General features: G+C 37.5%; 2 protein-coding genes across 2 annotated transcripts in view; one reads left to right on the top strand and one right to left on the bottom strand.

The window, feature by feature from the left end:
* The window catches only part of LOC131688093 (cilia- and flagella-associated protein 44), a 29,142-nt gene extending 16,189 nt beyond the window's left edge, over window positions 1-12,953 (top strand). Inside the window, exons 6-8 of the mRNA XM_058972244.1 lie at window positions 9,795-9,978; window positions 10,042-11,343; window positions 11,401-12,953. Coding sequence (XP_058828227.1) covers window positions 9,795-9,978; window positions 10,042-11,343; window positions 11,401-12,861 — 2,947 coding nt within the window. The 3' untranslated portion in view covers window positions 12,862-12,953. The remainder of the gene's footprint in view (window positions 1-9,794; window positions 9,979-10,041; window positions 11,344-11,400) is intronic.
* The window catches only part of LOC131690060 (zinc finger protein ZIC 3), an 88,420-nt gene extending 67,257 nt beyond the window's left edge, over window positions 1-21,163 (bottom strand). Inside the window, exon 1 of the mRNA XM_058975536.1 lies at window positions 20,801-21,163. The gene's annotated coding sequence lies outside the window, so the exon portion shown is untranslated. The remainder of the gene's footprint in view (window positions 1-20,800) is intronic.
* Window positions 21,164-22,990: the final 1,827 nt, after the last annotated feature.

The raw sequence follows: 22,990 nt of genomic DNA, 5'->3' as shown, positions 1-22,990 counted from the left end.
GCCTATCAACTAATTCTGGCATTCGAGCTTCAATTGTAGCGTTCTCAGCAAAAGGCAAATTTGGGCAAATGGAGCCATCGCTATGAGTTAAAAGCATCATTATACCTATAATATGTGCATGATATGCACTGCATATATTTGAAATTTGATCCGTTATTTTTCATAAAACTGCATTCCATTACAAAGAATATGCATTTTAAATAATATCATTCCAAAACAGGTATTCTTAATTTTCATATGACATATTTGAACATGTGTTTCATTCAAAATTCAGTAGAGATACGAAAGGTTTAAAAAATGCACGTCTCTTTTCAAATTTTCGTCTTCAAACAACCATATTACCCAGTTTGAAATACCCAATGATTTCCTTAATTATAGTATATATATATATATATATATATATATATATATATATATATATATATATATATATATATATATATATATATATATATATATATATATATATATATATATATATATATATATATATATATATATATATATATATATATATATATATATATATATATATATATATATATATATATATATATATATATATATATATATATATATATATATATATATATATATATATATATATATATATATATATTTATATATATAAATGCTCAGTGTAGATTTGGTGTCGACAAGTAAGGAATGGTAAATGGTGGTTAGCGCTGTAGCATTATTTTTGTATATAGGGCAAAATTTTGATTCCTTATTATCTTTATTATACAAAATGCAACTGGTAATTTTTACGCCATAATTAGTATAACATAAATCTTGCAAAAGAAGATAAACTTTCACTAGATTGTTATTCAACAACACAGTTGCTATCGGCGATGCTACGAGTATAATATGAATATGAATTATGTAAGAAATCTATTTTCTCACTACTAGGTGGATTACTTGGTGATCTGTGTATTCAAATACCATCCAACGTCTATTTCACGACTGAACGCAATGTTTAATCCAACGGATAAATACATGAAATTCTGGACAAATTTTCACGTTGAAGTGAATTTATACATTGTTTTGTCTTTTTTTTATTTTGATTATAGAGGTTTTAACCTTAGGGTCATTTGCCTCTTTGTCGGGTTAGAGAAATCTCTAACCCTATGTGCGGGGTTGGGAATTGAACCCAGGTGAGTTACGTACAAGGCAATCAATTTACCAACTACGCTATCTCAGGGTTGTTAATACGATACATTTTTCACGATAATTTATCGGCGTTACTCGTTAACGATAATGTATCGTCATCGGAAACTCCGTTAACGATAATATATCGTCGCCTTCATCGTCATTGTCGACAATTTTATCGTCGTTTTCATCGTCATCATCGGTTCATCGGTTATCGCGATACATTTTGCGTGTCATTCCCGTTTATAGTTGATGCGGTTAACTTTCAATTGTTTAGAAATAAATAACTATTGAAGGACATGTTGTTGGCAGTTGAAAATCAATTGTTTTGGACATTTTCTATGCACAGTGGGGTCCGACGATGCGCCAAAATTTTTTTTTTAACTTTTCGGGAAAGTGTTTTATATTGAAGGGAAAGTTGTTGGCAGTTGAAAATCAATAATTTTGGACATGTCAATACGCAGAAGACCCTGTCAAAATGGAATTTTTTCAACTTTTCGAGTAAGTTGGTGCACAGTGTTTCCAAGCGGCAAAAAGGTGATCAAAATTGTTTTGACCATTAAGAAAACAAATTTTGAGCTATTGTGTAATTAGTAATTTTTAGCACGCAAAAACATATATTGCAAAAACTACTAAACCACTATTATTAGGCCATTCACAAATTACACTACACATTTAAGTGTTGCACAGTGGTCAAAATGTGTAAATTCATGCCTTTAATTATTCAGCGGAAAAACTATAAGGTTCTGTGTTTTGGTGACTTCGGAAAAGTTGTTGGGGCTACCACGGCGGATTTTCGGAAGTAGACAGCCATGTGCCAACATACAGTGTAAAGACATTTCTGAAATCTAACTTTTTACTGGTAGCAGATAGACAATTTCAGTCTTCGGCAAAGTTGTAGAGAACATTATTTTTAGCAAATCTTTCATAAGAACTGACTCTCTAACTATAGCCGTTCCAATGTTATGCGGTCTTTTCATGAGGACCCCCTTCAAAATTGGTTTTGTCATGATAACTCTTGTCATATTTATTTCTCTACAAATATGTGTTCCGAAATGTTTTAGATATTACGAAAATGCATAACTTTGTTGAATATTTCAAGACGATATTATGTTTTTGGAGAGAGATACAGCTTTTTTCATGATTAATATTATCAAACTTCATACCCAGTTTTCTCAAAAAGTTGCAAAAATATGCAGATGAAATATTGTTATTTTGAAACTATCATAAATTCCCTACAAAATCCTGAAGTAATGGTTTGTATCCGATAGTATCCTAAGATGTTATAATCGAATGAAATTGTGAGTATGAGTTTTTTCGGCGACACTTCGATGCTTGCTGCTCATGGAAGGCGTTACACAAATATACAAACTCATTCTGAAGAAGCGTTCATCTGTTACGTAATTAAAGAAACAATTTAAAACAAAGGAACCAAATTAGTTTTCAAATGCTGAAAAAATCACTTACACTTTCTGATCACGCGGTGCGGTGTAATTAATTTGAAATATGTATTCAAATATTGCGGGTAAGTGCAAACTGATGGTTACCATGAATATTTGTTTAGTGTATTGTAATCTGTGAAAGCAACGCAACATTTTATTTAGGCAATTTCGTTATCTGTTATTGATTAGACGTTTTATTTCTATTCTATGCTCGAACATTTGTCGCTGTTATTTAATGTTATTCAACATAACATCTTAATGTTTCAAATACCCTCATGTATCTGTTATTCAACATAAATTTTCATTTTTTGTGTAGTCGAAATCAGTAAACGTCAGCTGTTTCAGCTTTGGAAAAAAAAACCAAAGGCGATCATAGTAAAAAATTACATGAAATATGCCAGGCAATTTTTAAAGCTTATCGCATAGTTCCTGATGATATGCCATATGTTGCAAGCGAAACTGAAAGAATTGCCTCGACTGTCTGCAAGTATTTCAATAAGTTATGGCTTAGATATCATCGAAGTGAATCTATTGTTCTAAAATACAATACTGATTACTTCAACAGTTCGTTCAGACTACCCGGATACATTTTAAGTAAAATAAACACAAAGCCTATTGAAAAAAATAAACACAAAGCCTTTTCGAGGAAGAAAAACTCTGGCCTTTTTGAAAAGCACTGACAAAGTGAAGGCATCAAAACATCAATCTTGCGATCAAAATATTCCTCTGATGAATTAGCTTTTGCGACACAGATGAAACTTCGAGAGTCAGGGGATTTATCACCAGCTTTGGTTGTTAATGAGGCAACGCAAACAACTCCCACTCGGGCTTCTAAAATGCAACGTTCATGGAAGAAAGCACAAGAAAATAAAAATTCAGAAAGGTGCAAAAGTACTAAATGTTAATATATACCCATCATACAGTAAAGTTATCGCCGAGAAACAAAAATGTTACCCCGATGAATCATCCATAACTGTTACCGAGTTTTCTGTCGAAGTTGACTTACAGAAGCTTCTTGATCATACGTCAAACCGCATAGTAGAAGCGACAGTGGCGTAGCCAGGGGGGGGGGGGAGGTTTGGGGGTTAAAACCCCCCCAAACCAAAATTAATTGGATTGAAAAAAAAATTGATGCTGACGAATTTAATTTAATATTCCACGAAATATTTTTGGAAAAATATTCTCTGATCACTACATTGATAACTGTGTTTAGAGCGTCATGAGAACTTTTGGAAAATTATGGGAAGGGGATCTTGTAACTTATCTCTTAGCCAAAATCCCATAGTTGTCAAATTTCTTCAATGTAAAATAAAATAACTGTCTGAATTATTATGAGCTCATTTTTGGAAAGATGCTTCAAAATATGGATTAGAGACAATTTTTCGAATGGGAATCTAAATTTGAATAGGTTGATTGCATATAAAACATAAGCTTGTTTACCGAAAACTTACATACATTTCAACATTTGCTGAAAATGTATTTTTTTAGATTGTGTAGAGTTTAGACAAGAATTCAAATTGGGTTACAACAAGAATAACATTTCAGAAACTAGTTGAAAGCTGATGTAATTTTGTCTCTAGCAGGTCTGGATCGGTTTTATGAGCATTGGATTTTTGTTGTATTATCAACTATATGAATAGCCTCTTAGCAGGATGCAATGAATGGCGTACTAAAATTTTGTGTACTACGTTCTAGTACTGCAAGTTGTGAGGTTGACTAATAAAGAAAAGTAAAATTAATGCTCGATAAATTTTTAACGGTCACGATCACATTCATTCGAAACTGCCAAATTTCGATGTTAAGTAACATTGAAGAATTTCAAAACGTAAAACTGTTCATCTGCTGATAGAAAATTTTTGACGGTTAATCCTCCTAGAAGTAATTATAGACAAGAATTACTCTTCAACCAAGTTTGGGTCGAGACTTAATGTCTCCAGCAAAGTTTTCGAAAGTGCTATTTCAAACAACTTTGTCAAAGACATAAATATCCCACATATTCAGAGTATCGAAATATAGTAGTAGAAAACCTTTACAACAAGCTATTCTGAAATTACTGTATTTGATAAATCTCTTCTGCGGTAATTAAATAATAAATTCACATTGCGTTCAAGGTGCCTTTGAAGCTTACAAAAAAAATAAGGGAATTGGATATAAAACAAATAATTCCCAGATATTAAAAGGACTCAAAAACACAAAGAGTGATTCCATTTTCAGGAGCTAGCATCAATTCGGCGCAAGCTTAGTCCGCCCACCAAGTTAGTGTCGGATTCTGATGAGATGAAGTCGAAACGCAAGTTTCAGTTCCATCCATCCATAATTTAGTTATAGGTTTTGTGTTCTCAACTCGCAATGATTGTTTCAAACAATTTTATCCGTAGCGCAGAAAAAAATAGTTTTCACCTAAATTTTTATTCACTAAGAAGAAATATAGCAGGCCCAGTCCATTTAAATCCCTATATGTTGAATTCATGTAGCCTTCATATTTTCAACAAAATTGTTTGAAATGACATTATCAAAAACTTTGCTGAAGGCACCATGTCTCTTAATATTTTTGAAAAATTAATTCACCATGATTACCTCTATGAGAGTTAATCACTAAAATTTCTATATCAAAGCAGGCGCTGTTTTATGTTGATAACTTCCCGAAGTTGTCAAACCTTCAAAGTCAAGGATTATTATATTAGGTGATCTTGAACGTTGAAAATTTTTTAGATCATTTATCCCACTTTAAAAGATCGCAATTTTTGACTTCATTGACATATTATACAAGAAAATAATCTATAGAGGTTTGAAAACTGTTCCATGTTGATCCTTCTTGTTTTTAGACTGGAATGACATCTGTTAGACTACCTTTGTTTTAGAGTTTTCAATAATTTATCAAATTCATATTAAATTTTAGCATTTTTTCAAAAAAATTGCGATTTTCATCAAAACCCCCTCCAAACCAAATTTCTGGCTACGCCACTGAGAAGCGAACAGCGAAAACCTACAGTATTTCTCGGATGATGAACTCCTAAGGATCGAACTGACCGTAAAGTGGGGATTTGATGGCAGTTATGTTTATCTTATTTTTGGCAGTTTTTTTCTTCTTATTTTTGGCAGTTTATGTTTATCTTATTTTTAAATATTCAATATAACACATAATACGATCGCCCCGATTCGACTTTCATTCGATCATAACATCTTAGGATACTATCGGATACAAACCATTCCTTCAGGATTTTGTAGGGGATTTATGATAGTTTCAAAATAACAATATTTCATCTGCATATTTTTGCAACTTTTTGTGAAAATTGGCTATGAAGTTTGATAATATTAATCATAAAAAAGCTGTAACTCTCTCCAAAAACATAATATCGTCTTGAAATATTCAACAAAGTTATGCATTTTCGTAATATCTAAAACATTTCGGAACACATATTTGTAGAGAAATAAATACGACAAGAGTTATCATGAAAAAACCAATTTTGAAGGGGGTCCTCATGAAAAGACCGCATAACATTGGAACGGCTATAGTTAGAGAGTCAGTTCTTATGAAAGATTTGCTAAAAATAATATTCTCTACAACTTTGCCGAAGACTGAAATTGTCTATCTGCTACCAGTAAAAAGTTAGATTTCAGAAATGTCTTTACACTGTATTTTGGAACATGGCTGTCTACTTCCGAAAATCCGCCGTGGTAGCCCCAACAACTTTTCCGAAGTCACCAAAACACAGAACCTTATAGTTTTTCCGCTAAATAATTAAAGGCATGAATTTACACATTTTGACCACTGTGTGTTGTGGTGATTAACAGATTTTATAATAATTTTAATTTAAACTAGAAGATTTCGGATTTTAAAAGGAATATACATACATATTTCCAGTGATGGTGATTGATGAAAATATTGTTGATCTAAAATGATGCATATCAACGTTGAATGTTGTATACTGAACCAATTGTCCTTGCTTATCAGGTCATCCTATTTGTAGTAGGCGATAAAATCCAAATACATAACGCGCCAAATAGAACTTTTCATTCGTCAATAAATGCTGTACTACCTGTTGTCAGAGGCAACTCAGCATTGAGTGAGGATCGGTCCAATATGGATATTTTCTCATAGCAATCGATAACTTTCGATGCTTGATGAATGAATCAATAGCATTCGTTGCATTTTTTTTGGGTATGAAAATGAAGATATTTTGGCATCAACAGTACTATCCGAGGTTCTAGTACCATAAAGGCTCGTAACTATAGGTTTCAAATGCCCTTCTTATGTATAAGAGCGTCAAAACTGTCTCAATCACTTCGATTGAATTCGAAAAATATTCTGGATCTCGTGCCTCACTTCTGAATGGATAAGATTTGAACATAGTGAAGCATACTCAGATTGAAAAATGATCACGCGGAATGAAAGAATGGAGGGAATGCAAACAAACGAACTCGGTTACGCATTTCATCGATACTGATTTGTTTGCAACTTGAAAATAGGTTACCATGGAAGGTTTTCGTCTGTACACATATTCGTGCATCGAAACCATGGATTACTATCAGGTTTGATTGGGTGATGAGCGTTAATTTTGATGAAAATTGGCTTCACTGCATATTTCCAATGTTTGATTTCCTTTTCTAGTTAGGAAGCTTTTAGCCCCCTTCTCCGTTTCTTCTCTCCACTATGTAACAAGATGCTTTATGCTTCTTTCTTTTACCCTTAAATATGTAGTGTAATTTATGAACGGCCTCATACTAGAGTTTTAGTCGTTTTGTGAATACAGTGAAGACAGCATCTTGGCGAATTTTAGGCTAATAAAACGATGATATTGACAAAATCGGCACATATTTTTTCTGGTTCTGAAGAAGTCGAAACGCAAACACCTGGACTAACATATTTTTTTCTTTCTTTTTAACCCATTATTGCCCAACCTACTATATATAGTAGATGCTAAGAATAACTCCTATTACTTAAGGAATAACGCAGAACAGGCATTATCAATGAGTTAATATTGTTCATATACTCTTACAGAATACGTTTAGAGAAGTTAGAGTGGTTAAACCGGTGTTTATGTTTTGTTTTTATTCAATTTTCCCTTAAGGGGTTACACATTTTTGTCATGATGAAAAAAATCGAATTTTTGTAAATTAGATATTCTCAAACTACATACGCTGAGGAAAATTTTCTCAAAATTTCATTAAGATCGGAATACTAAAACTTGAATTACAGCGATTCATAGACCGCTACCCATTGACCACTCGTAGGCGGTGCGTAGTGTTTGATAAGCTAGACCGTTGACTCGTTGCAGCGACAGTAAAACTCGATTATCTCGGAATTGTATTTTGTTGAAAAGTTTACTCGCGGCGACCACGATATCTCAGGAATTAATTAATCGATCAATCTGAAATTTTCACTGGTTGTTCCTTATTATATCAGCTACTCTTAGTAGGAAATTAATTTTACTGGAATGACCACATCATTTTTTCCAATCGGAAAACTCAATTTGTGCTGCGTGTGAAAATTAAGTTGGGCAATAATGGGTTAATAAACCGCAGCAGTAAAAATATTCTTCTTTAGTCCCTCGACAAAGCCTCATAACCCGTTCTGATCATTTAATAAAAATTTCCCTTAAGGAGGTCTTACAGTACAGTATTATTATTTTTGTATATTTCGCATCTCTAAGATAAGAAAAATATGCTATAGAAGGAATTAACTCGAATTTGACTTGAACGTAGGCTAGAGCCCACCAAACGATTTTGATAGTGTTTGTTTTACAGATTCGTATTGGTATTCGTCTGTGTAAATTTGCGGCTTCCATACCAAAATATTGCTTTTTGGGCACTAAACATTCGATAACTTCTAAGTTGTAAACTTACATTACAAAAATCCTGTATTTTCTTATGCTGAACAAAATCTTGGAACATTTTGAAATTCTACAAAATTACCAGGAAAAGTATTTTAAAAAAAACAATTTTCAGGGGTATATCAAAGAAATCTCCACAAATGTACAAAATAAAATCGACAGATAGACTCATAGTCTCTTCAGCGAAGTTAATACTTAAGATATTCTTAACAACTTTGCCAAAGAATTTTTTTTTCATAAATGACCAAACAAAAACTTGCTTCTCGGCGTTAGAGGGATTAATCAGCCAACTAATATTTTTAAATGCAAAAAATATAAATAAACTTTGCTGAAGACACTATAGCTAAAAATGTTTTTCGAATAAACATGGGTAGTCATGAGAAAGACTTTTGCTGTTGAAAAACTCCAGGTAAACCAGGAGCTATGAAGTTTCGTGACCGGATCGAACGAAGATTCAAGCCGGACTGTGAAGCGAATGGTTCACGAATTGTACTGCCCAACGTCTAATAATTGAATTAATATATGTGAACTGTAAACAATAGCAATATATGTAAAAAACTTCCTTACAATTTTGATTTTATACGATACATACATGAAAATTGATAGTGAAGTTACTGTGTTGCAATAGTTTTGTGTTCTCCTTAAGATCAATGCTTTATTTTCAGATCTAATCGAATCGATCTAATATTCACTAACATTTCTCAATTTCCCCTTATGTATAATTTAGATCGGTTCAAAGATCACCACCCTTTATTTATAAATTACTAGCTAAAACCCATCGCTCGTTGTTGCGACACAATTTGTTCCGAAGCGTCATCTGGCGGGCAGATAATCCTCAACCAATAGCACACGCTCCATAACAAATGCCTACTACGTATAAATTTTTACGGCAATCGGTTATGCCGTCCATAAATCATATACATACAAACTTTGACTTTTATATATATAGATAGATAGATATTATATATATATATATGTATATATATATATATATATATATATATATATATATATATATATATATATATATATATATATATATATATATATATATATATATATATATATATATATATATATATATATATATATATATATATATATATATATACATATATATATATATATATATATATATATATATATATATATATATATATATATATATATATATATATATATATATATATATATATATATATATATATATATATATATATATATATAGATATACATAAACATCATCCAATTTGCTTTAACTTTTTTACTATAATGCACGTCTCACTGACTACTACTACTAACATGCATGCGTGTGGTTGCACATTGTTTTCTTTTTGAAATTACTAACATATATAGCTGTACTTCCCAGAATGACGAAAGCCGCAGATGAGGCTCCCCTCGACCGGCGTGAGGATTCTCAGCTGGACAAACGGGAATCATTTCTCGAGGGCCTAACGCAGTCAACCATAGACTTCAAGCTAGAGTCTAAAATGCGACGCTTACTTGCCAAGTACCGCGAACGGAAGTCGAAGGAACGCATGCGCAAACTTGAAGTAATGAATTTCTTCTTCTCAAACTAAATGTTGCACCTTGCTCAAGTTTCACTTTTATTTCAGTGGGAAGAATTGAAAGCCAAAAAACCGGATCCGAACGTCAATCATCCCGACGATGATCGCGCAATTAAGGAGGCCGTAGACACCATCGGGGACTACAAGCTCAAAACCGATCTAGACTACGAGCCCAATGAAGACGATCTAGAAACGACCATGACTAAGTATCGTGCTTTACTACACGTCCGGGAGGAAATGTTCACCATCAAGCACGAATACAACAAGCAGGTGTTTGCACTTCGTGACAAGAAAAAAGAGCTGCTAACGTATTTTGAGTCTAAAAGTAGAAAGTTGGCAGAAATTCACGAGGAACTTCCTGAGAATCAGCGCAAAAAGATTCCCGTAGAAGTAAAAATAGATACACTTTTAGAGTATCCCGAAAAGGAGTTTGAACTAGACGAATATGAAGACCCTAACGAAAAATTAGAGGAAGTACAGACAAACATTCCCAGAAAAGTGAAGAGTACCGAAGACGTTGATCTCTTACAAAAGCACGCACTAGGGCTGGTACCTTCACCGGATGGCATTCCACACACTCCGCTGGGAACAGAATGGGAGAAAGAGCTCCGTGAAATGCGACTTGTGAAAAAACTATTCAAACAAGACCGAATAATAGAGAAAGTAAATCAGAAAATTGTTGAATTTGATCAAGCTATACAGAAACTTGCTGAACAGCGTCTACAAGTTGAAGTAGATGCCAAGTACCTGGAAATACATCAACTAACTCTCTACCAAGAGTTATGGATTTTGAAAGATTTTGAAAAGATTGAAAGCAAAATGATAGGCACCGTTGAAGAGTTAACGTTGGAGCGAAACAATTTGCAGAAATCGGTCATTGAAGCTCGAAACTCCATCGAACAATCTCAGCAGGATATGGATGAAAACAGGAGAGAGCAAAAAGCAGTTTTTCACCGTTTCACCTCCAGCTGTTCGGACAACCCGTTTGCTGTTTTTCTTAAGCGAATTTTTAAGAAAAAATTCAAACCTTGTCGCATTAATCAAAACAGGGATGAAACGGAATCGTCGAGTGAATATTCCTCGGAAGACATTGACGCACTAGAGAACGCTGTGGATAATGAAATTAGTAAGATTTTTCTAGACGAACAGCCATGTCCAGTCGGATGTGATCCGGATTTGTACCAACTGACAATCAAGCTGAGGAATGAGAAGAACGAGTTGGAGAAGCAATATTATGAGGAGAATAAGATGTTGAATGAGACGATTAAGACTATGGAGACATTGAAAATGAAGTTGGCATATGTCGAAACGCGGTTGACTGATAAAAAGAAAGAATTATTGAACTTTAGGGTAAGTGTGTGGGCTGACTAGACGTCAACTTGAACTAATGGGCTTCTATATTTTCAGCGAGAAAAACAAACTCGTTTGAATGACATCAACAGCTTGGTTATCTTGAAAATGGATCAAATGCAGCACTTCCGGACTGAGACGGAATTTTACGACATCGATAACAGCCTTCTTTTTAACAATGAAAAGCTTATGAAACTGTATGCACGTGTTGGGCAATTGGCAATGGAAACGTTGGAGACGAAAAGAAAGCATCGAATCAATGTGGTGCACCTGGCTCGAATGCGGACAGATATCAAGTATATGGAAAAGCAAATTATTGAACTCAAAGAGAAAACCACTGAGACAATGATGAAAAAATTTGGACGAATCGTTAACTTGGATGAACTGGAAGAAACTATTTTGAGAAAGTTTGCTTTTGAAATGAGAGCAAATATGGACGATGTGAAGAAAAGTTATTCGGAGAGGACCCGTGACTTAAAAGTCATGTACTCTAAAGTCATGTACTCTAAGAAACAGACGGAGTTAACTAGAGTAATCCAAGAAGGTACAGAAAAACTTCATGTTCTCACAGTCCTTCAGGAAGAACATAATAACCTTTCAAAGATGTTGGATCGTCAGAATAAGCTACTGGAGAAAAAAGATGAAGATCAAGATCAAAGGAATTACGAGCCAGACTTGATCAAGTTGAAAAGTATCGCTAGAACTCAGAAGGAGCAGATTAATATGCTACAACGAGAGATTCGAACGCTCAGTATCAAATGCAAGCCGCTTAGTACGGATGTTGGACAAATAGTGGAACCACTTATGTCGGTTCCCAAAAAGCCCACTAAAATTGCAGATGACACCACATACCCGAATGCCATGGACTCCGCACCTCCCAGCACCAGGGCAAGCTCACCGGATAACTTCTTGTACAACGAAATCTCTTCGCTGGTAGACGACTTCCTGACTGATCATCTTGGAACATTAGTCCAAAAATCAGACATAAAATGTGTCGTAACCCACCTATCACTGTATCTATCGAATATTATCGCTAATTTCGCTCCCGAGCATGCAAGCGATCTACTGCCCCATATTATAGAAAACTTCAAATCGTTCATTCCCGAAGCACTTCTGCTGACCATACCACCCCAATCCATCGCCGAATTAATTGAAAACATATTCCGTACCTTCAAGGAAGGTTACGACATCGACACGAAGGAAATTCTGAACGAAATTATCAACAACAGTTTGGAAATGGTACCGCCAGCTTCTCAGAATTACTCTCATAATATTTTGGCAGACATTCTCAAGCAAGTAGTATCGACCCTTCACGTTTCGGACATCATCCATCCGGAAACAGTCAGCTTCATAGCGAGCGGTCTTCGAAACAAGCCAGGAATCGATCCAACAGCAGTTAACGTGAATCAACTCACCACGGAATTGCTTCAGTATGCCGTGGAAAACTTGGTCGATGACGTCAATCGGGATGCGATCAAGCAGATTGTCAATGGTATCCTTCAGCAAAGCGCTAAGTAGATACACATGCCCTGTTCCCATATATCAACCGCAGTAAAATAAGGTTCAATTTATTCGGTCGTTATCTGTACAACACTCTGGTAATAAAACACATGCCGAAAAACCGCCTCGTACCGGTTTACTTGAACTCAGCTCTGCTAGACAAACCGAAAATAAATCAATCGAACTGGCCCCGAATTATCTTGATAATATTGTTGTTGTTCCATTGTGGTATAGAAGAGTTTTTATTTTGTTGTTCAATGTACACCCACACCTGCGGAAGTTGGGGTGGTTCAGTAACTTGACAGTTTCCGTTCAAAGTAACCTAAGTCTTTTTTGATAACCGTAGCGAACTCGTATCAACTTGTGAGCTCTTGGGCAAACGTCAACTGGACGTAGAGGTCCATGGTCCACGCTTAGTACAATACACCCTACTGTATCTCTCTGTACTCATGAGTCCATCGCTGACTACCCCACTTGACGACCACGGCAGGTGCTTATTTTACTTTCGCCATTTTTTTCCGCCACCGCACAGGACGTCATGCAGTCAACTTATGCACAGGGCGTGATATCTTGCTGCACACATCCGAAAAACTGTGCCTGCTGGAATAATGGTGTGTTGCTGGCACGTGTATCACTGTTATCTACTACAAAAGGGAAACCGGTGCAGATTTAAGGGGATGATAGCCCCCACATGTCGAATAACGATGAGTGATCGCGTTTTTAAACCGATTCGGGGTTTAAGACGAAACTCGTTCGACTATTGTTGTTTGGCTTAGTTTCTTATTTTTCGGTTAGTCTTCGTGTTACAGTCGCGACCCGTTTTTGTTATCGCCATGGTGTATTTTAGGCGGACAAAATGTGGATATTGACGAAATCGGGACAATTTTTTCTCTTCAGTGCAAAATTAAAAAAAAAGCATCAATATTTTTATTTTTGCTTATTTTAAATAAAAATTAAAATATATTCAAGAAAAAATTAAATCTAAGTTTGCTTGGTTTGTCTGCTTGAAACCACCAAACGAATTTTTCATGTGCGGCTTAAAAAATAGGGTCAAAAAGCTGATAAAATCGGTGGTAGGAAAAATCTGGTGCTTACAAAACCCGGTCTTCACTCTATATGGTCAGTGTAAAGTCAGAACGGACTAAGTGACAATATAATTATTTCGAGAAAAACGAGATTGTTTGAATCACAGCATCCTTTACGTTATAATTAGAAATAATGTTTTTCGATAATTCTGGTTTATTGTCATATATTTCAAATCTGGTAAAAGTCGAATGTAGCTAAAGAAATTATTTATCCAGTGCTATCATTATCTCATTTTTTGATGTTTTGCGACTTAGTCCGGTCTGACTTGACACCGATCATATGTGCTCCGTGTTTTAAACCTACTATTTTAAATGTCTCTTTTCTTTCGCGAAAGCTAAGTATTCGGATGCGAACTTTCCAATGATTTCTTAAAACTGCCCCAATTAAAAGATATTCATAGCGTGCATACTTCTGCAATAGATTTAGATTGACTTCTTATAAGATCGATTTGATTCATTCTATTGACAAATAGTGCCAAATGTACACAAAAACAGTTGCATTATATTTTTCACTCAGGTAGTTTTATGATCTCAGAGTGTGCTCCTTCGTTATCATGGACGAATTTCGCTTTGTCGTTTTTGAGCTCACCACGGGTACTTTTAATGGTTTCGTGCGCAAATACCAACTCATGTACGTGCACAAGATTGGACAAGCAGTTGATAAGACCGAAACAATGAGAACGGCAGGTGCTCAAATGGACAAACAATAAAAGAAATCAGCTCATGATTTTTTTCAAATTCACCTATCCATTGAAAGAGATGTTCGGCTTCTTAAAGAAAGCTGTTATGCAAATTTCTTGACAGGCGTTGCTGCAGTTATAGGAGTTTAATTTGAAATTGGAAACTGGTTTAGAATTGTTTATAAAACATTGTAATAATTAATTGTTGATTCTGCACGAACTCGTAAAACAGGATATTCGATATATTTTCCATAAAATTACGAAATGTGCATAATCAATTCCAATTCTTTACTGTGTCCCGACCCAACAAAGGGACATGAGTGCGGTTGATAACTGACCAAGTAACTGTTAATGTTCGAGTTTTGCGAAGTCACTCTGTTTGTGAATATCTCAATACCAGCGCGTGCACGCGCACAAAATTTTTAGAGCCTGTTACTAAGATTAGAATCGTCCGATAAGACTCAGACAACGATATTTGCAGAAACCAGTAAACAAGTTGGACAGTGGGTAAAACGCAGAGCAGTCATGTCTAAAAAATAACAACTTCATCATTTACTTTTTATTCATGCGTTTGGTGTTAAGGAATAAAGTATAATAATGTCTTATGTTTTCTGTCTTCTGTCCTTCTGTCTTTCTGTCCTTCTGTCCTTCTGTCTTTCTGTCCTTGTGTCCTTGTGTCCTTGTGTCCTTCTGTCCTTCTGTCCTTCTGTCCTTCTGTCCTTCTGTCCTTCTGTCCTTCTGTCCTTCTGTCCTTCTGTCCTTCTGTCCTTCTGTCCTTTTGTCCTTCTGTCCTTCTGTCCTTCTGTCCTTCTGTCCTTCTGTCCTTCTGTCCTTCTGTCCTTCTGTCCTTCTGTCCTTCTGTCCTTCTGTCCTTCTGTCCTTCTGTCCTTCTGTCCTTCTGTCCTTCTGTCCTTCTGTCCTTCTGTCCTTCTGTCCTTCTGTCCTTCTGTCCTTCTGTCCTTCTGTCCTTCTGTCCTTCTGTCCTTCTGTCCTTCTGTCCTTCTGTCCTTCTGTCCTTCTGTCCTTCTGTCCTTCTGTCCTTCTGTCCTTCTGTCCTTCTGTCCTTCTGTCCTTCTGTCCTTCTGTCCTTCTGTCCTTCTGTCCTTCTGTCCTTCTGTCCTTCTGTCCTTCTGTCCTTCTGTCCTTCTGTCCTTCTGTCCTTCTGTCCTTCTGTCCTTCTGTCCTTCTGTCCTTCTGTCCTTCTGTCCTTCTGTCCTTCTGTCCTTCTGTCCTTCTGTCCTTCTGTCCTTCTGTCCTTCTGTCCTTCTGTCCTTCTGTCCTTCTGTCCTTCTGTCCTTCTGTCCTTCTGTCCTTCTGTCCTTCTGTCCTTCTGTCCTTCTGTCCTTCTGTCCTTCTGTCCTTCTGTCCTTCTGTCCTTCTGTCCTTCTGTCCTTCTGTCCTTCTGTCCTTCTGTCCTTCTGTCCTTCTGTCCTTCTGTCCTTCTGTCCTTCTGTCCTTCTGTCCTTCTGTCCTTCTGTCCTTCTGTCCTTCTGTCCTTCTGTCCTTCTGTCCTTCTGTCCTTCTGTCCTTCTGTCCTTCTGTCCTTCTGTCCTTCTGTCCTTCTGTCCTTCTGTCCTTCTGTCCTTCTGTCCTTCTGTCCTTCTGTCCTTCTGTCCTTCTGTCCTTCTGTCCTTCTGTCCTTCTGTCCTTCTGTCCTTCTGTCCTTCTGTCCTTCTGTCCTTCTGTCCTTCTGTCCTTCTGTCCTTCTGTCCTTCTGTCCTTCTGTCCTTCTGTCCTTCTGTCCTTCTGTCCTTCTGTCCTTCTGTCCTTCTGTCCTTCTGTCCTTCTGTCCTTCTGTCCTTCTGTCCTTCTGTCCTTCTGTCCTTCTGTCCTTCTGTCCTTCTGTCCTTCTGTCCTTCTGTCCTTCTGTCCTTCTGTCCTTCTGTCCTTCTGTCCTTCTGTCCTTCTGTCCTTCTGTCCTTCTGTCCTTCTGTCCTTCTGTCCTTCTGTCCTTCTGTCCTTCTGTCCTTCTGTCCTTCTGTCCTTCTGTCCTTCTGTCCTTCTGTCCTTCTGTCCTTCTGTCCTTCTGTCCTTCTGTCCTTCTGTCCTTCTGTCCTTCTGTCCTTCTGTCCTTCTGTCCTTCTGTCCTTCTGTCCTTCTGTCCTTCTGTCCTTCTGTCCTTCTGTCCTTCTGTCCTTCTGTCCTTCTGTCCTTCTGTCCTTCTGTCCTTCTGTCCTTCTGTCCTTCTGTCCTTCTGTCCTTCTGTCCTTCTGTCCTTCTGTCCTTCTGTCCTTCTGTCCTTCTGTCCTTCTGTCCTTCTGTCCTTCTGTCCTTCTGTCCTTCTGTCCTTCTGTCCTTCTGTCCTTCTGTCCTTCTGTCCTTCTGTCCTTCTGTCCTTCTGTCCTTCTGTCCTTCTGTCCTTCTGTCCTTCTGTCCTTCTGTCCTTCTGTCCTTCTGTCCTTCTGTCCTTCTGTCCTTCTGTCCTTCTGTCCTTCTGTCCTTCTGTCCTTCTGTCCTTCTGTCCTTCTGTCCTTCTGTCCTTCTGTCCTTCTGTCCTTCTGTCCTTCTGTCCTTCTGTCCTTCTGTCCTTCTGTCCTTCTGTCCTTCTGTCCTTCTGTCCTTCTGTCCTTCTGTCCTTCTGTCCTTCTGTCCTTCTGTCCTTCTGTCCTTCTGTCCTTCTGTCCTTCTGTCTTCTGTCTTCTGTCTTCTGTCTTCTGACTTCTGTCTTCTGTCTTCTGTCTTCTGTCTTCTGTCTTCTGTCTTCTGTCTTCTGTCTTCTGTCTTCTGTCTTCTGTCTTCTCTCTTCTGTCTTCTGTCTTCTGTCTTCTGTCTTCTGTCTTCTGTCTTCTGTCTTCTGTCTTCTGTCTTCTGTATTCTGTCTTCTGTCTTCTGTCTTCTATCTTCTGTCTTCTGTCTTCTGTCTTCTGTCTTCTGTCTTCTGTCTTCTGTCTTCTGTCTTCTGTCTTCTGTCTTCTGTCTTCTGTCTTCTGTCTTCTGTCTTCTGTCTTCTGTCTTCTGTCTTCTGTCTTCTGTCTTCTGTCTTCTGTCTTCTGACTTCTGTCTTCTGACTTCTGACTTCTGACTTCTGACTTCTGGCTTCTATCTTCTGTCTTCTGTCTTCTGTCTTCTGTCTTCTGTCTTCTGTCTTCTGTCTTCTGTCTTCTGTCTTCTGTCTTCTGTCTTCTGTCTTCTGTCTTCTGTCTTCTGTCTTCTGTCTTCTGTCTTCTGTCTTCTGTCTTCTGTCTTCTGTCTTCTGTCTTCTGTCTTCTGTCTTCTGTCTTCTGTCTTCTGTCTTCTGTCTTCTGTCTTCTGTCTTCTGTCTTCTGTCTTCTGTCTTCTGTCTTCTGTCTTCTGTCTTCTGTCTTCTGTCTTCTGTCTTCTGTCTTCTGTCTTCTGTCTTCTGTCTTCTGTCTTCTGTCTTCTGTCTTCTGTCTTCTGTCTTCTGTCTTCTGTCTTCTGTCTTCTGTCTTCTGTCTTCTGTCTTCTGTCTTCTGTCTTCTGTCTTCTGTCTTCTGTCTTCTGTCTTCTGACTTCTGTCTTCTGTCTTCTGACTTCTGACTTCTGACTTCTGGCTTCTATCTTCTGTCTTCTGTCTTCTGTCTTCTGACTTCTGTCTTCTGACTTCTGTCTTCTGTCTTCTGTCTTCTGTCTTCTGTCTTCTGTCTTCTGTCTTCTGTCTTCTGTCTTCTGTCTTCTGTCTTCTGTCTTCTGTCTTCTGTCTTCTGTCTTCTGTCTTCTGTCTTCTGTCTTCTGTCTTCTATCCTTCTGTCTTCTGTCTTCTGTCTTCTGTCTTCTATCCTTCTGTCTTCTGTCTTCTGTCTTCTGTCTTCTGTCTTCTGTCTTCTGTCTTCTGTCTTCTGTCTTCTGTCTTCTGTCTTCTGTCTTCTGTCTTCTGTCTTCTGTCTTCTGTCTTCTGTCTTCTGTCTTCTGTCTTCTGTCTTCTGTCTTCTGTCTTCTGTCTTCTGTCTTCTGTCTTCTGTCTTCTGTCTTCTGTCTTCTGTCTTCTGTCTTCTGTCTTCTGTCTTCTGTCTTCTGTCTTCTGTCTTCTGTCTTCTGTCTTCTGTCTTCTGTCTTCTGTCTTCTGTCTTCTGTCTTCTGTCTTCTGTCTTCTGTCTTCTGTCTTCTGTCTTCTGTCTTCTGTCTTCTGTCTTCTGTCTTCTGTCTTCTGTCTTCTGTCTTCTGTCTTCTGTCTTCTGTCTTCTGTCTTCTGTCTTCTGTCTTCTGTCTTCTGTCTTCTGTCTTCTGTCTTCTGTCTTCTGTCTTCTGTCTTCTGTCTTCTGTCTTCTGTCTTCTGTCTTCTGTCTTCTGTCTTCTGTCTTCTGTCTTCTGTCTTCTGTCTTCTGTCTTCTGTCTTCTGACTTCTGTCTTCTGACTTCTGACTTCTGACTTCTGACTTCTGGCTTCTATCTTCTGTCTTCTATCCTTCTGTCTTCTGTCTTCTGTCTTCTGTCTTCTGTCTTCTGTCTTCTGTCTTCTGTCTTCTGTCTTCTGTCTTCTGTCTTCTGTCTTCTGTCTTCTGTCTTCTGTCTTCTGTCTTCTGTCTTCTGTCTTCTGTCTTCTGTCTTCTGTCTTCTGTCTTCTGTCTTCTGTCTTCTGTCTTCTGTCTTCTGTCTTCTGTCTTCTGTCTTCTGTCTTCTGTCTTCTGTCTTCTGTCTTCTGTCTTCTGTCTTCTGTCTTCTGTCTTCTGTCTTCTGTCTTCTGTCTTCTGTCTTCTGTCTTCTGTCTTCTGTCTTCTGTCTTCTGTCTTCTGTCTTCTGTCTTCTGTCTTCTGTCTTCTGTCTTCTGTCTTCTGTCTTCTGTCTTCTGTCTTCTGTCTTCTGTCTTCTGTCTTCTGTCTTCTGTCTTCTGTCTTCTGTCTTCTGTCTTCTGTCTTCTGTCTTCTGTCTTCTGTCTTCTGTCTTCTGTCTTCTGTCTTCTGTCTTCTGTCTTCTGTCTTCTGTCTTCTGTCTTCTGTCTTCTGTCTTCTGTCTTCTGTCTTCTGTCTTCTGTCTTCTGTCTTCTGTCTTCTGTCTTCTGTCTTCTGTCTTCTGTCTTCTGTCTTCTGTCTTCTGTCTTCTGTCTTCTGTCTTCTGTCTTCTGTCTTCTGTCTTCTGTCTTCTGTCTTCTGTCTTCTGTCTTCTGTCTTTTTTCCCATTCGTAGGGAAATTCCCAGCTTCAATATAGCAATAATTATGAAGAGTTTTTTTTAAATTAACGTTTCGAAGATAACAGACATAATTCAGTCCATGATTATAGAAAACGCGAGTCATTCTGTTTGTGCACGTCCCAATACCAGTGTGTGCACGCGCACAGTAAATGACGCGCGCGCGTGTTGCTTTGGTAATTGTCAGATAAGACACAGACAAATAAATATGCAGAAACTAGTAAACAACTTGCACAATGATACAAATTGGCGAAATATTGACCGCGCTTCTTTTAGGTTATAAGAGGACGTTCTCAAATACTAACTTTGAATGTAGTAAAATATTGTACTAAGTAAACAAAATTAAAACAAAGTTAGATGAAATGCGAATACGCTGTTTCAAAAAACACCAACATTAAAGAATGAAAAAATTTATAATGAATGTTGAAAGACGACACTTTTGTATTACTAGAAACATTGAAAACAATCAGTTCCTCGTTAAAGGGACACTAAATAGGTCAATCCGCAGTCTCCGCATTTTTTACCAGCAACCCCATAATCTACGAACAGTTTCATCGTTGACTCCGTGGGACATCACAATCACAGGAAATAATTATTCATTAATGTCAGTCGCTCATAATCAGTAAATGGTCGCAAATACTATCGCACGAACGCGCACAAAATTTTCCATTTCGTACACTTTTGCTACCGGCGTCAATGGCTGATAATGCTTTAAACGGACATTCTGACACACATGCACAAAACAAGATATCCAATTGATTCCATGGAGCGATAAACATCGATTGCTCTTGAATCCTTCTAAAAGTTCGTCAACCCTGATGTAACTGGAATGGGAAATTTCATCAGAAAAAAAGTTCTCATCGGCGTTCAGCATCTGGAAAAATACACTTAGATAACACCTAGATAATAACTTGGTTAAACCAGTTTCCTAGCCAGCAAAACAATCACCGACACTCCCGCCAGTCATCTGCTATTCAGATGTGTTATGCGAACGGTGAAATATCAGTAGGCGGTACAGTTTGACTTTAATCGTATCGCGGTAAAGTACATGAGTCAATATTGATAATACAATCCAGAGTCCAAATTACACCGGGAACCTACGTACTCACCAGCACCGTCGCTCGCCCCAATCAAACATTTTGATAGCCTCCGAAACCGCACTAAATCACTGTCCGACACAAATTCACCTAAACTAGATTAACCCGGGCGCCTTCGGTGACCTCCGACCGGATCGAATGAATCACTACAATAGAGTATTTACATACCATCAACGTCATTACGCCACACGCTGGTTTCGCGGTGACGATCGCTCACTGATTCGATGCGAAGGAGAAGACGGAGAAAAAGAAATCATAACAAAAATAAAAACGGCCTCGATCCCACGCGAAAGATGAAAGCAAGCGAAAACACGCAGAACGAAAGGAAGAACAGACACACATCTAGCAAGCGCATGGTCGGTATTGGAGCTTCGGGATGAGCATCGAGCCATTCAAAGATGTGGAAAATCCACCCCCCGGTGGGTTTTCGTCACCCAAAATAAAACGCACGCGATCGCACGAGGCACTATTGAGGAGAATATTCGTAGGTAAATTTATTAATGCACTCTGCGCACGTGAGCTGTGGTGGGCTAGTTTCCATAACTGCAATGTATACTCAGCAGGTGACAAATATCTGCGTGCGATCTGTGACAAGCGTATGCTATTAATTTTCAAAGGTGCCAAATTTGATGGAGAGGAAGGAAGCGTATGAATGTTTGCTTATCTGCTACCTATATATGTTTCCCATTCCAATTAACGTTCATCCCAACTTACGGCTCTTTTTCAGGATAAAAGAATGTCTAAACGTATGTGCTAGGGTTGCAACCAAACCTAGGTAAATTGAGCAAAACTTCCACACTAGGTTGTCTCAAAAAATCGATATTCGAAAAGTCCTGGTGCTCAACTCCAGAATGGAAAATATGTATTTTGGAAGCGCTTTTGTAGAACAAATCAATTTTCTACAAACTCATCGAAAGATTCCACAAATGCAATTTATGCTTTTAAAAAACCTGCATTAATCCACCTAGTGGTGCAATTGTACATTTCTCATTTCTCCAACCTATGACTCCATGGCTTGTGGAAATGTCTATTACATTTTAGTACACTTTGCTCTTATAAACAATGGCTCGCCAGCCACGACCTTGTTGAGCTACGTGTTGACGGCGAAACACTTGAAAAAAAAATCTTTAATTTGCACCCATTTAATAAGTTTTGCATAATTTTGATAGTGATGATAGTGGTACCAGTTTAAATGAAAAATTGCTGTGTGGCCGCACTTTTCAACCCGTAACTCCGGAATCGGTATTCCGATCAAACCGAAATCGACGCATAACCATAACCATGATTTAACGATACCACATTTAAATCGCACGTAAACAAAAACGAACAAAATAGACCGAAAATCGAAATGTATTCCAACGGATGTTCTCAAGACAGAAATTGTTCATAATTGTATCATATTTTCTTACACATAGTTGGGTGTTAGTAAATTAAATGTCTCGATACAGATACAGATGTATTCAATAGGTGCAAATTTATCGGTCATTGGAGCTGGTGAAGAAGCTTAAAGTATGCATTTTTGATCTGACATGTTTATAGCAGCCCAACGAACATACTTTGTAATCGAGATACTTTCGTACAATCCACTAATAACTCGAAACCAAAACTACACAAAGTTCATTTGGCAGTCGGTGTGGCAGTTTTGCTAGAACTTCGGTCGAAATTAATTTATTTGTCGTTTTTGCAATAATCACATTTTGTGGTTTTTAACCTTCAGTTTGGAAGATGTATATGTGAAAATTCCTATGGGATCACTCTAACCTACTAAAGTCAGATCGGAACGAAATTCAACAGCAGCCAATTGAAGCATTGCATCAATCATTTCAAATTTTGAAGATGGTGAACATCGGTCAAGAATTTTATGAGGAGAAGGTGAGAAATTAACTGTGAATATTAGCAGGTTCTCCGGGGGTCAAACCTAAGTCCTAAGTGGCCAATTTGATCTAAGCGAATACTGACCTGTAAATCAATGTAATTTTACACCAATTTTAATAAGTTTTGCATCATCTAGGTATCATGGTTCCAGTTTATATGGGGATTTACTACCCAAGTAACCACTAAGCCGTGAAAATGGCAACAATTCGGTTCTATAGTCGCTTATAGATCAAGGGTAGCAAAGCTTATAGGTTCAATATCGTACTTTAGTGCAGCTTAAAGACCACTTTTGGCAAAATATTCGGCTGATATACTGCCTACTCCTAC

Source organism: Topomyia yanbarensis, chromosome 3, assembly GCF_030247195.1.
Source record: "Topomyia yanbarensis strain Yona2022 chromosome 3, ASM3024719v1, whole genome shotgun sequence".
Classification (NCBI taxonomy): domain Eukaryota; kingdom Metazoa; phylum Arthropoda; class Insecta; order Diptera; family Culicidae; genus Topomyia; species Topomyia yanbarensis.
The sequence above is the reverse complement of the archived record's forward strand: the minus strand, read 5'-3'. Positions and strand labels throughout refer to the sequence as shown.